This window comes from Cygnus olor, chromosome 15, assembly GCF_009769625.2.
Source record: "Cygnus olor isolate bCygOlo1 chromosome 15, bCygOlo1.pri.v2, whole genome shotgun sequence".
Classification (NCBI taxonomy): domain Eukaryota; kingdom Metazoa; phylum Chordata; class Aves; order Anseriformes; family Anatidae; genus Cygnus; species Cygnus olor.
This window is the reverse complement of record NC_049183.1, coordinates 16,883,258-16,899,293: the sequence shown is the minus strand read 5'-3', so window position 1 is coordinate 16,899,293 and position 16,036 is coordinate 16,883,258. Positions and strand designations below refer to the sequence as shown.

Genomic DNA, 16,036 nt, shown 5'->3' with positions numbered 1-16,036 from the left:
GCTGCCAAAACGGGCACCTGCCCTGGGTGGGGAGGATTGGGGCTGTGCTGAGCTCCTTGCAGCCCTGGGGGGCACGGCCATGCAGCAAGATAGGGCTCATCCAGGGGGGCGGCTCAGCCCTGGGACGCAGCTCCAGCACAGGGATGCAGCCGGGCCGGGCAGGTGGGACATGGGCGCAGGTGCTCAGCCCCAGGAGAGGAGGTGAGCACAGAATGTCCCTGTGTTGGGGGCTGCTCTTAAGAGCCCCTGCCCTCATTAGCAGACGGGACTGTGATGGGGGAACCCCAGCCCCAGCTGCCGTGTTTATCAGTGACCCTCATTAGCCTGACAAGCAGGGCTGCGGCTGGGGGAGCCCCAGAGCAGCCTCACCAGACACTTTGTTCCTGCAGGGGCATCTGACCTGACCCCGCTGCCAGCCCCCCGTCCTTGCTGCACAGCTCTGGCCTCGGCTGCTGTGTCGGTCTGCAGCAGGAGCTGTGGCATCGGGGTCCCCTGCTTTGAGTCCATCAGCCCCTGCAGCCGGTGCCTTCAGCCCAAGGAACAAAATGAGCTAAAAGAATTAAATCACCTTTTATTTTTAAGGTGGTGATTTTTCCAGCTGTCGGCTGGCAAAGAAAACCTTTACAGAACAGCACAGTGAGAATTCCCAGAAGCTTTCATGGGGCATGTTCCAAAAAGCATTCATCCATCATACTCAGCTGCAGCCATGCTCTTGGCATCTTGATGTGCTGCTCCTGCTCAGGGAGGCCGTTATTTTCAGATGAGGCTTTGGGGGAGCACACAAGAAACCTGTAATCCTTCTGAGGGCAGGATCTGAAAAGAAAACATTTGGGGCTCCTCCTTTCCTTGGCTCCAGGCGGTGCCAGGCGAGTGGCGGGAGGGGAACAGGGAGGTGGTTGTTCTGCCTGCGAGTGAGAAGCTTTCTGTAAGCGGAGCGCGGCTGTGGGCGGTGTGGGGCCAGGAAACATCGCCCTGGCCACCAAGCTCTGAGCCCTGGCACGGGTGCAGCGTCGGTGCCCCGCTGCTGCCCAGCTCCTGCTGGTTTGTAGCCCCTAACTCTGGAATCCCAGTCCCAGGGGCCGCAGCTGTGGTGGTGCTGGGCAGGTCTGAGAGCTGGGAAGGAGAAGCTCAGCCAAATTAACCGGCTCATTAACTCACACATTTGCACGCCGCAGCTCAGCTCTTCGCAGCATGATGCCGACCCCAGCAGCCACCTCCCACAGGGCCACCAGCCGGGGCAGGCAGCGGCCCCTGCGCGGGGAGGATCGGGGGGCGGGCGCAGTCAGGGCTTGGTGTTCGTGGTGCTGAGCACAGGTCGAACCCCTGCAGGGCCGGGTGGGCGGCATGGGCTTGGAGCCAGTGGGCCAGTGGCCAGCCCGACCACAGCCGCTCCTCCTGCTCGCCCTGGTCTCCCCAGGCTGTCCCCTGCACACGGAGTGGCACCAGGGAGCCCGGCCGCAGGGACAGAGCTGCTTTCTTCCCCCGGTGAATGATGAACCAGGGTGTTCATCCCGAGTGAAAGAGCTGCAGTGTGAGGTGCCGGGTGCCCACAGCCCCACCCTGCCCAGGGCCATCCCCACAAATGCCCTGCGACAAATCGCACCCAAACAGTGACGTGAGCACCGGCAGAAAGCGCGGCTGCCAGCAGCTGAGCAGAGCTGCGGAGCCTTCTGGCAGCTCCTCTGGACCAGGCGGTGCCTTGGGCTCCCCTTCGGTGCTTTGCATCGCGGAGGGCTGTGGGTGTCGGTGGCCTCGCCAGCTCCCAGCGGCAGCAGCTACAGCCCCGATCCGCCCAGGCGCCCGCAGCATCGGCGGGTGAGCCCCTGGGTGGGGGGGGGTCGGGGGCAGCCCCCTCCCCATGGCACGAGGGGCCTGGAAGGCGCCAGGCAGGGCCCGGCCGTGCGGCAGATCCACGCGCTGACAAAAACACGGTGCAGGCCTCTGGCCAGGCCTGACGCAAATTTAATTGAATGGGAATGAGATGTGTTTTATGTCCTTAAAGCACATTAAGTGCTTGGAAGTTAATTGGTATTTAATTAGCATAAATTAAGCCCTTTAATAATACTCAGGAAAAAACAACGTGTATTACAGATGCCTTATTAAAAGTCACCCTGACAAGTTAAAAATGAATGTACTGAACGCATCACCAGCAAAATAGGGAAGGACGTGCGGATGTGCATGGGGCACCCCATCTCCTGCCTCCTGGCCTGCGTGTGGGGACCGTGACCAGCAGCGCCACCGCCCCTACGGGACAGCGGTCACCAGCTGGGGCACAGCACCGAGCCAGGGCACAGCACCAATTTGGGGCACAGCACCAAGCCGGGGTGGTTCAGCACCAAGCTGGGGCGCAGCACAAAGCCGAGGTAGAGCGTGGCGCCAGCCCCAGCTCCCGCGCAGAGGCAGCTGTAGCTATAAATGTGCTTCCTGCGGGTGCTGCGGGCCGTGCTTCCTCTCGAAAGGGGAAGGTGGTCACCCTGCCGCTCCCAGGGGCCTGCAGCCTCGCTCCAGCAGAGCTCTGCCCCCCAAACAGGGGCCAGGGCTGCTCAGGACCCCCGCGGTGCCTCCCCACTGCCCCTCAGCTCCAACACCCCTGGGGAGTCCTCCTGGGGAGGAAGCAGCGGCTCTGCTCCTTGTTTGGTTTGGCATTTTTTGTAGCGTTGCCATGACAACCGTCCCGGTGACATCTTCACGCTGTTTGTCTCCTCCTGTGGGTTGCATCATTTTCCTTCCTGAACGAGCAGCTGCCTTCGCCCCGGCTCACCTGGGCCCACGCGGCCCCGCGCCGGGTGCACGTCCCCCTGCCCAGCCCCGCACGCAGACGCATGCACTGAGTCAAGGATGCTTTCGTTCCGGCATTTCCTCGCTGCAGCGTCTCTACAACCTTGCCCATTTTAAAAATAGAAAAACACATCTTGGAGCATGTGCGTGCACATGTGTGGGTCATTTCCTGGGCTGGGAATAAAGCAAGCGAGCTGACAACAGAGAGGTGGCATTGTGCAGGACTCTGCCAGCCCCACAGGGCCATCAGAAAGCTGGGAATGTCCTTCCTGCCCTGCCAGCTGCTGTGACGGCATTCTGCCTCCCCGTGGAGCAGCCTGTACAGCAGGGTGAGAAGGACATGCTTTGCCCTGGGGCTTCCTGGGGAGCTGGGGGAGGCGGAGGAGGGCGAGCAGGCAGGGCCCTGCACACCGCTCCTGGCAGGACAGGACACACGTTGCTGCACCACGGAGATGCACCTCTGCCTGCCTCCGCCTGGCCCTGTCCCGCTCTTGCCCTTCTGGCTGTCCTCAGGTCACCCGGCAGCCCCTGCCATGCCCCTCTCTCTCCCCACACTCACTTGCTCTGGGTTATGTCCCTGTTAATTTTCTCTCTCTGTTGCCCGTGTCCCACCCCATCCCAGTGGGGTTTGCCCCCAGGACCACAATGCTCGTTTCTGGACTGGCACCGCACCCTGCCCCGCTGCAGGCAGGGGACACCTGCCCCAGGACAGCACCTTTCCCCTGGACAGACACGGGGCACCTCACACCAATACTTGTAAGGGCTGGAAAAGCAATAGGCTCTGTACCCTCAGTCACTTTTCTAAAACTTCTCAAGACCAGCCTGCCTTCCAGAGACATTCTCAGAAACCTCTAACAATGCTAAAAGTTACAAAATGAGGAGTGACTAAACCCAGGTACCTTTAGGTGTGCACAGCTCTCCTGGGAGTGTTTGCAGAAACACTTGTGTGCTGCTTTATCACCGAGCACAGCCTGCCGAGCCTTCGAGGAGGGGTCACTGCCAACACCCCCATCCCCAGGGAGGCTGCAGTCGCACGATGAGTCAGGGCAGAACTGCTGCAGGGACGGATCCCAGCCTGACGTAGAGCTGGCTGCGCTGGCTGCTCTCCCCGTGCCCACATAGCTCCATCACGTTCCCCATGCTGACTCCAGCTCGTGGCAGCAGGGCCCTCCTCCCGGCACAGCCCCCTGTCCTCGCCCCCAGCCCCAGGGGCAGAGCCACCTGTGCCCTGAGCTGGTGCTTCGCCCCCAGCCCTCCTGATGCCGACATATCTCAGAAATTGGACTCTGTCACCAAGCCTCATTTCTCCCAATAATCCTGCCTGCAGCCGGTGTGGGCCCTCCTCCCATCCCCATTTCCCTTTATGCTGTTTTGCTCAGCGTGCCAAGAAACCTCCAAAAACTAAAGCTGGTGTCCTGGCACGCAGCTGGGGGGAGCAGCTCTGTTGTCACAGCCTGTGAGCTAACGCAAACGCTGCAGAGCCTGCAACCAGCGCCTGGCTTCAGGCAGCACTGCTGGCAGCAGGACGGGCAGGGACCGGCTCCCCATGGTGGTCTCTGCAGCAAGAAGCCCAGAACGTGTGCGAGGGAGCGGAGCTGACCACAGCACAGGCTGGGGCGGGGGCTCCCATGGGGCTGGACTGGGAGGGGACGCTGCAGGGGACAGCAGGGGTGCTGCAACAGGAGCCGCAGAGGTGCTGAAGGAGCAGGGAGAGCTTTATGGTGCCCTCGCCACATTTGGGGCCAGGCAGCTCCCTGCAGATGCATGTGAGGGCACGCAGCCAGGAGCTGCATCAAGCCTCTTAAATAATAGTCATTAAGAATTTAGAACTCTCTTAGTGCCAGCACTGGTGAGCCGTGCCATGCTGCTGCTTCACTCAGCTTTTTGCCGCCGCACTGGTGTTACAGCAGGCTCCTTGCTTGGCCACCCACGGCTCCCCCAGCCCGCCCTGGGGAGCAGAGGGGGCCCTGGGAGCAGCAGCAGCACAGGGGGACAGAGCCGGGGGGTGCCACAGGTGCCCAGACGCAGCCCTGGCAGGAGGGACGCGGTGCTCGGTCAGTGCCGTGGTGCTGGTGCCAATCAGAGCGCGGTTGTCTCGGCTGCACGCTCGTCCCAACAGCGTGCTTCCGCAGCAGCAGGAGGTGCCTGGGTCGCTTTCCATGGTGTCTGCAGCGTCGAGGGAGCAGCCTTCCCCCAGCGGGTTGGTGGGGGAGCCTGGGGGGAGGCGGAGGGGCTGAGGGGCTCATGCTGGGCGTGCTGAGTGTGGCCCACCGGCAGGCAGCACGCGCAGTCGCGTGCCGGGCCTCACTTCAGGAACAGGCGGGTCGTCTGGTCACCGATCAGGACCCTTTGGGGAGGTGAAAGAGAGAAACTCAGGGCTGGCATCTTCCATGCATGCTTGCAACAGCAAAACACAGAGACTGCATCAGCCCGGCCCCTCAAGGAAATGAGGACCGAACAGTCAGACACGTTGGGATGGGAATCAGCAGAGCTCACGCACCTCACCAGCGCGCCGACAAGGAGCCCAGCGACCATGGGCCCTACCCAGTACACCCAGTGGTAGTCCCAGTAGTTTGCTACCAGAGCCGGCCCGAAGGCTCTGGCAGGGTTCATGCAGGCTCCGGATATGGCACCCCTGAAAGAGAAACAAAACGGCTGCTTCAGCTGGTCCTGCCCCAGGTCTGCTCACTTTTGCAGGTGAGGACACGGGGCAGGAGCCGCTGCCCTGCTGCAGCCCCGGGACCAGCCCAGCTCGGGAGCCCTGGGGCGGCCGCACGCTGAGTTCGCTCCTGGTGCTTGCAGCCCACAGGGAAAACCCAGCACGGTGCGAGCGAGGGTGCTGAGCCTATTTTGGGGCTTACCCAGAGCCTGGATTTTACACAGCGAAAGCTCTGCGCTGTGCGTAGGTACGGGAGCCAGGCAGAAGAGACAATAGCATTTACAGATTAAAGAAAACTGCAACAGATAAATATTTGCACTCGAGGTTTGCGCAGTGTTTAAATAAGAGCTCTGAATCCCGCTAGAGGGGGCACTGCCTTAACTAAACAACCCATTAACATTTGTAATTGTGTGCACTCGTTATCTGATTGCAGTGACATAAGACACAGGCTGCTCGCCCGAAACGCCTGCCCGCGCCGAGGCTGAGCTTGGCAGCGGTTCTAACAACTGTGAGGACATACAGCGAGCAACGAGCAACAGCTCCAGATAAACTGCTCCTGTTTGCTCAGGGCTTCCTACTGTAAACACTGCCTGGGCAGCCGTTCGTTTTTATCAGCCCTAACAGGTAATTGGAGAGATTGGTCTGGTGAGAGGTATCCACGTGCTGGACTCGAGCCTCCAGCCTCTCCACCACCTTTTCGGGGTGTTCCCAGGAATTCCCCCCACACCCGTGTCAGCAGGGCCAAATGTCTGATTTGCCAGTGCGGGATCGCCATCCCTGCAGCCTCGGGTCCCCTCCTGGCCCCTGCTCGAGGTACCGTGCCTGTGCCCCGGCTGCAGGAACAGAACTGGCTGGGCTCTGCCCAGGGGGCTGCGCCCGCTGCAGGGAGCAGACTCGTGAGCTCACCCCGCCAGGATGTCGACCGTGACCGTGAGGCCGATGCAGAAGGGTGCCAGAGGGGTCTTGGTTTCCTCGTTGATGGCACCCATGCAGACCGCAAGCACCAGGAACGTGGTCATGACGATCTCGCCCACCAGGACGGAGGGGATCTGCTCATCCGCCGCGATGCCGCTGAAGGCTCCTCCAGTGGCGTTGGCGTAGTGCTCGTCCGTCGTCACGGCCTGTGGTGGGGGGAGCTCTGTTTGTGCCCTCCACGCTCCATATTGTGGGCTTTACCAGACATATGTGCTCACTGTCAGGACAGCGTGGGCGGGCATAGCTCCGGGTTAAAGAGGAGCTAATCTCATCACTTTCCTCCTGAAAGCCAGCCCTAAGCGCCTGGCAAATATAAACTCGTTAGAGGAGGCTCTTAGTGTCTCCTGAGATAATGAGCCAGCCACGCTCTCTGAGAGCTTTGCTGTGCACAAACAGCACCATGCTGCTTGGTGCGGACCACCTCAGACTCTGGAAATGGGCAACACCAAATTAAATTAACGTTACAAAATGGTGCGGCAAGCAGAAAAGGCAGGCAAACACTGCATTAAAGTGGCTGAAGCTGCAGAGGTGCCGTGCATTGCTCTGTGTCTGATTAACATGGTATAATGAACCTCTAGGGAACAGCAGCCGTGGGGAATTAATTAGCTGAGCCCCAGAGCGCTGTGCGGGGGCGGCACCCCCACACCTGTGCTGGCACTGCTGGATCCGAGCCTACAGCGGGAAGCTAGCTGTCCCATGGTGGAAGTCAGACCATGGAAGACCTGGGAGGAGAAACCAGGTGCTCTTGCCCCAAGCACAGATAAGCCCCACACCCATGCAGCAAGCCTCTGCAATGCTGGGTCGCCTTGTGAAAAGCCGTGCTCTGAATTACATGGAGAATTGATGCCTGCAGTGCCTCTCATCCTTGCCATCATGTGCGCTGCTGCTGGAGACCCTTGGGCCGTGCATCAGCTTGGGGCAGGCAAGGCTGACCCTAGCAGAGCAGGAAGGTGGTCCCTGCACCCCAGCATTTGCCCATGATTAAGGAGACCTCCCCGCTGTCTGTACCTTTGTCAGGCTGGCTCCTATTATCCCTCCGCAGAGCTGGGAGATCCAGTAGGGAATGAGCATCGTGATGTTCAGCCCGCCGACCAGCCACACGCCCAGGGACACGGCCGGGTTGAAGTGACCTCCGCTGCAAAGGAGAGAGGAGCCTCGGCACGGGGCTCACCCCAAAGCGGGGCTCTGCCTGCTGCCTTGCCCCGGCCGCCCATGGGGTCTGGCAGTCTGAGCGCTGCACTCACTGGGGGCTAGAGCCACGAATGCTTCCTTAGCCCTTCCCATGAGGAGGTGCTGTGCACTGCAGGGGAGCAGAATCTGGCCATTTCCCGTCTCTGCAGTCGCTCTTTGGAGAAGCAGCATTTCCATACGCAGCCCCCTGCAGGCATAATGTGCTTGCAGGGCAGGAGATGCCCATGTGCAGTTTGAAGCAAAGGGTTTGGGACTCTCTCAGGAGACCACCAGGTCCTTCCAGGAGCTGTCACAGGGGCGGTGGGTAGAGAAGGAGCCCTCCTGGCTTTGCAGCACTGCAGGCTGGGGACACACCAAGCCCTGGCCTGCTGTTCTGCTCCTCTGCTCAGCTGCACAGCACGGCACGGCAGAGCACAGCCACCCGCTCTCTGGAACAGCTCTTCTGAGGGCAAGGACTCACAAAGGAAAGTGACTCCTGCTTGCACCCTCAGGGCACCCGTCCGTGCAGCTCTGGGTAAGAGGAGCAGCAGTGGCAGAGCTGGTGCCAGGGCTGGGAACCGCTGAACACCCTTCCCCAGGCTGGCAGCCTGTGCCCCAGCAGCACTCAGCGTCAGCTCACGCAGCCCAAATCGAAGACACGGAAAGCAAAGAGCCTAGCTGCTGTTTGCCTTTGCCCTGATACGAATCTCCTTCGCCTGCTGCCGTGACACTTTGCCCCGTGCAGGACACGCGTCCCGCAGGAAGGCAGAGGGCAGGAAAGGCGCCGTGCCAGGCTGGGGCTGCAGCCACCTCCCAGCCCCATGGGCACCGCTGCTCTGCTGGGGCTCCCAGCGCTCGTTTCCCTCTGCTCGGAGGGGAACGTGGAGGCACACAGGCAGCCCCGGCCCCTCCGCCCAGGCAGTGACTGCTGCTGGCAGCAGAACCGGCGTGTGGCTGAGGGATGGCATGGGCCTTCCTCCTTCCTCGCTGGGGTTCAGAAACCAGAGAAATCCACCAGATGAACAATGATGCCCTGGGGTATCACCTCTGCCTGGGGGACCCGTGCCCCCCTTGCCGTGCAGCCACCCCAGTGCATCCAGCTGAGCCCCGCAGCACCGGGGCAGCGCCGTGCCCAGGGCTCGCCCACGCCGCACGAGCCCTCACCTCCTGACGGGCTCGAATCATTCATCTTGAAGACCACATGCAAGACAAGCTCAGATACCTTTTAATTAAAACAGATTATCATGGGACACGCATTAATGAACGAGTTTCATAACCAATCAGCCCTAATAATAATTGCTGGTAAAGCCGATGAGTCAGAGTGTCTAGGAGCCATAATTACGTCTTATTCTTCAGCTATAATTAAAGACTGATCATATGACAGCAAAAAGTAGAGTTGTTTGAGCCAGTAAGGTCCCAGCCGGGAGGGTGCCTGCAAACTGCCCCAGGCAGGGCAGGAGCCGCAGAGCTGCAGGGACTTGTCCAGGAGCGGGGCTGAAGCAGCCCCGTCCCACCAGCACGGATGGGGACAGTCAAGCTGCTCGCCTCTGCTCCCCGGCCGAGATCCAGCCCCTGCAAGAGGTGGGGCAGCAGGGACAGCCACAACCAGTGACACCGGTTACCCCATAACCCACTGCAGGGGCTGCAGCCTGTCCTACCAAGAGCACACGTCCGAAGCCAGGCTCCTCTCCAGCCTCCTTGGCCACACATCTCTGAAAAAAACTGACTTTAGGCTAAAACATCTCCCTGCCCAGGACACTGACCCAGCTCCTCCTAGCTTCAGCACTACGGGGCTGTGAACATCCCTGTGTGGTTCAGCTGCTTTTTGGGAGCTGCTGTCCCAGGGGAAGCTCGTGCAGGCTGTGGGCAGGCGGGCTGCCCATCGTTGCCTTCCTCACTCCTGCTCCCTGGCACCTGGGACAAAGCCAGGTGCTGACAGCTCCAATTTCCACCACCCCCAGCTGCCCAGTCGGTGCTGCACAGCCCGGGGCAGCCTGTCATGTTGTCCCCGGCACTTCCAGCCAGCTCGGTGGCCACCACCTGGGGACAGATGTGGCACAGCCTGGCTCCTGCTCAGGAAGGGAGGCTCACCCACATCAGCTGGCGGGCCAGCAGCCCTCACCGGGGGGCAAAGCAGAGGCAGAGGTAACAGCTAGGAGCTGCCCTTCCCATGCCAGCTCCTGTCCCATCGGTGGGACTGGGATGGCCCCGGTGGAGGGGGAGCCTCGGGGCATGTCCTCATAGCACTGCGCTCGGTGCCGCTCCCCTGGCTGCAGCGTGGCTGTGAGGGGGCTGGGGGTGCCCGGGGAGCTGGGCTCCTCTGGGGCACGCGCCCCTGGCTCGTGTGGTGGCAGTTGCACAAGCTTCACCTTGGGGTGCAATTCCATCCTAAGAGGTGCTGGTACAACACTGTCCCTTGGCTGACACACAAGCCTTGATGAGCAAAGCTCCCTAACCCGGGGGAGGCTTCCCAGCACCGGCACCCAGGGGGGGCAGCCTTGGGGCCCCCTGCCCCTGAGCTGCAAGGATTTGGCTGGGAGATGCACAGAGGGAAGGGAGCGAAATTCCACAGGGACTATTTCAGCTTCTCCATTCAGGATAAAGCTCTATCTTAGAGTCAAACAACACCTTTTTCTTTTCTGAGCAGGTTTGTCTAAATGTTGCTTTAGAGGAATGAAAACCATTTGTAAATGTAATACAGGTATTTCACCTGAAAATACACAGGGGAATAGCATACTTGGGTCAAAATGCTTCATTCTGACATCCTTTTAAAAGGAAATGCCTAAGCTTTCCCAAGAGATACTTTTGATTCAGCTTTGTCTTTTTTTATTATTTGTTAAGAAGGGCTAAAACCAAAACGTTGCAACCAGAAGCCAAACCACTTCCCCCAGACATTACGCCCCCACCCACCACCTGAGCGGACGTTGCCGTTAACCAAGAAGCACGATGGAAGTGGGCATCCCCTCCACCCACGCAAGGGTCCCCAGTGGGTGCAGCAGCAGGAGGACCCCAGCCCCTTACCTAATGTTGCCCAGGACGGCGATGGTGAGCCCCAGGGCCAGCCCGTGCGCCAGGGCGGGCTGCAGCCGCCCCGTGCCCCCGGCATCCTCCACCACGGAGAGGCAGCCGATGAAGATGAAGAGCGCGCTGCCCAGCAGCTCGGCCACGCAGGGCTGGACGTAGTGCTCGTACCAGTGGGGCTTCGCATGCTGGTGCTTGCTGTCGACGTCCACCATCACCTCCTTCGTGCAGGGGCAACCGCTCTCTGCAGCAGCCATGAGGGGAGCTGGAAGAAAGCAGGCAGAGTCCTGGTGGCAGCCGGTCCCTTGGGCGCAATCAGGGACCTGCCCAGGGACTGGAAACCCCGGCTGCCCACGTGGGTCCTCGAGGGGCAGCGCGTGCTGGAAGCACCAGACTCTGCTCCTCAGGCGTGCCGGGCACAGCCGTGGGGAGATAGAGGCTGCTGGCACATGTGCTGAGCAAGGCTTCCACACCGGGTCGGTGCAAACAGCCCGGAGGGAGGAGATGCCCGCGTTGCCCCCGGGGGACACTCACCCTGCGAGAGCTCGAAGCTGGGAGTGCCGGACGCCAGCACAGCCCTGGTGGGGTGCCGGGGGAGCACCGCGCTGTCCAAGCTGCTGGAAAGCTCCCCCTGCCCTGAATGGGGAGGCAACGGCTGGGAGGCTCTAAAAAACGGATTGGATTTGCATTGTTAAAAAAAAAAAAAAAAAAAAAAGAGGGGGCAATAAAAGCTGATAGGCCAGCCCCCAGGAATATAAAACCTCTTTATCACAGTCATTCCTTGGTTCAAGGTTTTACTTTTTTTTTCTTTACCTGGTGGTTTGTTTTTCTTTTTTTCTTTTTCGTTTTGTTTTGTGGTTTTTCTTTTCTTTTCTTTTTTTTTTTTTGTTGTCATCATCGGTCTAGGGTTTTCTGCCAATGTGCAGGATGCAATTCCTCCCATGGTGTGAGCTGTAGGTAGCCAAAATGCTAGCACCTGTTTGAAGACCAGCTGGCTTGCTTTCCTGGGCAGCCTGCTGTTGCTGCCAGAAGGTAGTATGTGTGAGAAGCCCACAACACTGCCTGCACAGGGGCATGCATGGGTCCAAGAGTTCCCCAAGAAATGGAGAGAAAGCCTTTCCTTTCCTCTGCTCACTGAGCACTTGAAGCCCATGCTCCTAGCCAGGGCTTAACTCTCTGTGAGGAAATGGAATCCAAGCCCAGGCTTAACACGAGAAATGTGGGCACCAGAGCCTTCAGTGCCCTTCCTGGCACAGTGCTATTGGGTGCCCCAAAACATGTGCAGAAGGGGGGTAATGGGGTTTTCCTGGCTGGTGCTCAAGGAGCAAGCAGAGCACTGCACCCCGGGAAGGGGCAGCCGGGGGCAGCAAGCCAAAGCGCTGCGGAGCCAGCCCAAGGCTCGGAGCAGCCTCTGGGTTCAGGCCTGGGGAGCAGGCCCCCCCTTCAAAAACCACCCCATGTCATTATGCTGGTGGTTGTATGGCACTGACTCTGTGTTACTGCATTAACACCAAAGGGCTTTAAAGCCTTAAGGACAGGATTGGCACAGACAGACCTTGATGGCAAGGGTGTCCAGGGATCCACCGGCAGCTTTGCAAGCTGACATTGATCCAGTACCAACTCCCTTATGCCTCCCCACTGCATAAGGGATCGCTGCACAGAAATCCTGACCCAAGCCCCAGCGGAGCGCACGGAGATGCCACCAGCACTCGAGATGGGGCTGGGAGGCTGCAGCCTGGCAGGAGACCCAGGGGACGCCACGCTGCTGCCAGGGGCAGAGCAGGCACAGCCCTGGTGGCACAAGGGCTCGGGGCTGTGCAATCGTCCTGCATCAAGCAGCGGGGACACGTCCATCATCCAAACAGGGACGGATGCTGACCACCCACCAGGAGACGAGTGCTGGGGCTTTTCACCTCCTTAAGCAATCGCTTGCAGTGGTTCATGTTTGTGGTGGGTAATTAAGGATTGGGGTTTACTGGTATTTTTTCTCTTGTAAGCAAGGGTAAAGAACGCCGCAGATGTTTTATGATGTTTTCACAAGACGCTGGGGATAGGAAGGAAATTTCCACTTGCCTGTCTCACAGGGGGCTGCTGCTGGCCATGCGCAGACACAGGCCAGGCCAGAGGGAAGAGGGAATCCCACTTCAGGCACCTCTGTCAGCCCGCTTCCCTTTCCGAGATTTTGTTTCCTGCAGACAAAAGCTCTTGGCCAGAGGTCATAGAAGTCAATGGAACATTGAAAGTCGGTCGTGAGGCTGGCTGCTCTTTGGGCTCCTCTCTGCCCCATGACACAGGACAGTGCTTGGTTCGATGCCCTCAGCTGCCGAACACTGAGCTCAAGCAGGCTCCCAGCAGGTTCGCCGAGCCCCAGCACCGCGCCTCGCAGCGCAGCCAGGTGGGAGTTTCACTGAGAGGGGTTTTAACTCGGGCAAAAGGAAGCAGACCAGCTCTATTTTTCAGGGTGTTCATAAGAGCTGCAGCACACACCCAGATCCCACCTAGCACTCCTCACAGCGCCTTACAAAGACCTGGCATCACAGCATCGCACAGCGCCTGGCGGCAGCTCAGGACCAGCACCACGAGGCTGCTCCCCGGCTGCCATCGCTTGCAGCACCGAGCCCTCCCGGCGGTGCCAGCCCGCCTCGACAGGGGCCGTAAAGTCTTCGGCAGCATTGTCCCAGGGGAGCAGTGGCTTCAGAGCACTGGAAGGTCACAATCCAAAAGTGAAGATTAACTCAGCGTCCTTGGCTTTTAAACATTTACCATTATTGTTTGGGGAGCAGGGATGTTTGGCTGAGCCTTCTGGAGGAAATGCTCGGCATTCAGACAACAAAGAAATCATTTTTACTAAGCACGGGACTGAAACATAACAGAGCAGAAGCACAACATTGAGGGATTTTTTGGCCTCTTGGTGCAAGTTTCAGACAAACAGCTCTACGCTACGTGCCAGCCAGAGCTGCCTGGGCAGCCTGTACCTGCCATGTGGGACTGAGGGACTGCCAGATCAAACTGGCTCCAGAAATTTCAGCACTGTGCAAAATCCTGACTGATTTAGTTTGGGAAGATTAGGGAAAGGAAAAAAAAATCTGCACGGCCATAGCTGATGTGCTGTGATCAAAACAGTTCAATTTGGAGTGTTGTGCCTTCTTCCTGGACTCCAGGGAATGCTGCTATTCTTTCATCTCTCCATCTCGGCATTACGATGGTTCCAAGGGAAAATAACCCTCCCCATTTGTAATTCAAGTTAACCTTAAAAACAGAGACAAAAACAAAATGATAAAAGTGTCAATTTCTTCAGCACCTGTCAGCTGCAGCTCCTAAAGCGCTCTGGAGCGCACGAATCCTCGGCGTGCCTCCTGCCAGTGCACGAGCCTGGCACTGGCTTGGCTCTGCACCGTGCCCCGTGCAGCCCCTGGCAGCAGCACCCAGCACAGGTCAGCTGTGGGGTGCACAGAGCCTTTGGCCCTGCAATGCTGCGGGATAAAAGTGCTGCGGGTTGCTCAGCGGGGTCAGAAAAGTCACATCTCCAGCAAGACCCCGGGCAAAGCCAGGAGCTGCTGAGTGAGCGGTCCTCAGAGAGGAATGGCACCCCAGCACATTCTGGGCTCCCTGGGCACTCCCATGCAATCAACAGTTTACAGCAGCCACATAAATGATCTATATTTATCATCAGGAATTGGCAGAGGTGGCATTGGGTTTCCTTTATGTTTACTCTGGAACTGTGACTTCCCCAGTCTTACAACTCTCCAGCATAACACGATTTAGGTAATAGGCAGCAAGATTACTACAGACCCTATTTAAGCTCAGTCTTAACACAAAACTACCCAATGCCAATCTTCAGACGAGGTTGCTCCTACACCTGTCTTTTGCTCAGAGATGCTACAAACACACGAAGAAAACAGCCCTGCTCATAGCACCCTTTGCCCCTCACGGATAAGATTAAATGCTTGGAAATAAGGTTTGTTCAGCAAGCTTAATACAATCTGCACTCATGGAAAAAGGCTTGGGGATAAGAACAGATAAATCTGCTCATATTATCAGACATTTATTTTTGTCCTTGTTTGTGCTTGCACTGATAATGTGGATTTGTTAAATAAGTGACAACAGCAACTGTGTCAATTAGTACAGGAAATGGCAATACAAAACAAGCAACAGCTTAGAAAAATCCTTTTTAGGAACCATAGAAGACATTTCTCACGTCCATCTATCTGTACAAAGAAGTCTGAATACCTTTATTAAGTCCTGCACCCCCAAAATGTTTCTTTCTCTTTCTTCCTGCTGAATTATGGAGATCCACAGCCTTTCTTTTGCATGCTTTTTAATATGAACAATAGTATCCCAACTCAAAGATTTCAAACTCGAAGTCCTTAAACAAACACTTGACTCAGAACGCACTCAAGCACCATTATCATTCGACAGTGCCCAACTGCGGGACGTGAGCATACCTCAAGTCTGCTGAATCAGCGCGGGTATGTTTGATGGGACAGAATTCTGACTGGATGTCTATAAAAATTGTCAACAAAATATTTAGGGGCTGCACGATGGCATTGCTGCAACGAAAGACCCCAGCATAGCCAGCATCCACGTTCAACTTTTGAAAAGCAATAAAGAAGGCAAAGGCAACTCACTTGTCACTGCCTTATCTTTACAGTATTTATCTTGGAGACTGATAATCTAATGATTACACAACTGTTACTGAATGAGAACTTGCAGAATTATTTGCATCTCGTAGCAGTAACACAGGTTAGCTGACCTCTGCTCATTTATAGATCCTGTTGCCTAATAGCTTTACTTCAGATTGCTACAGTAATGCTTGATGGAAATTTCCAAGGGTTCCTAAGACAGACTTTACGTTTTCTGTTAGAAAACAGGGACAGATTTGGGTCAGTTCTGCAGACTCGGTTGAAAGAATGGAAAATAACCAGTAGGATGAAGCCATACTTAGACCTTAATCCTGATATTTAAAATTAAAATCTACCAAGCTCTCAACGAAGGGAAGGATGCTCCTAGCCCTGTGCAGCGCGTGCATCTTCCCCACAACAGGTAACACCGGGCTCCCGCGGGTGCCCCATGGGGCTGGCTGTAACGGAGCCTTTCAGTTTTCAGGGACCCCATTTCCCTGTGCCACAGCAGCAGAAGTGAGAAGTCTTGTAAGCATGAAATTAAGGACTGGTAACTTTTCAGAGAAGCTTGAAATGCTGTGTGCTAAGCTAGCAACTGCTAGATATGAAGAGATGTGTAATTCCTGTGAAGAATTAGTTAACATAATTCTTCAGAAGGAGACTTATTGATCTTTCACAAGTGAGTAGGCAATGCTCAGGCCCAGGTCACTCGAAGGGAAGACAGGCACAACATAGCTCTGTCACCTAAACGGTGGTTGAAGCCTGGACAGAGCGAGGATCAGTCCCAGGACCCGGCACAAGGATTTTCTTT

General features: G+C 57.3%; 1 protein-coding gene across 1 annotated transcript; it reads right to left on the bottom strand.

Annotated features, from left to right (window-relative positions):
- Positions 1 to 4,321: 4,321 nt before the first annotated feature.
- AQP8 (aquaporin 8) lies at positions 4,322 to 11,256 on the bottom strand. The gene is made up of 6 exons (XM_040575109.1): positions 11,138 to 11,256; positions 10,604 to 10,868; positions 7,421 to 7,547; positions 6,344 to 6,558; positions 5,279 to 5,413; positions 4,322 to 5,125 (listed from the first exon to the last, which is right to left on the bottom strand). The coding sequence occupies exons 2-6, from the start codon at positions 10,858 to 10,860 to the stop codon at positions 5,083 to 5,085; spliced, it is 777 nt and encodes a 258-aa protein (XP_040431043.1). The 5' UTR covers positions 10,861 to 10,868; positions 11,138 to 11,256; the 3' UTR covers positions 4,322 to 5,082.
- Between the last annotated feature and the right edge of the window lie 4,780 nt (positions 11,257 to 16,036).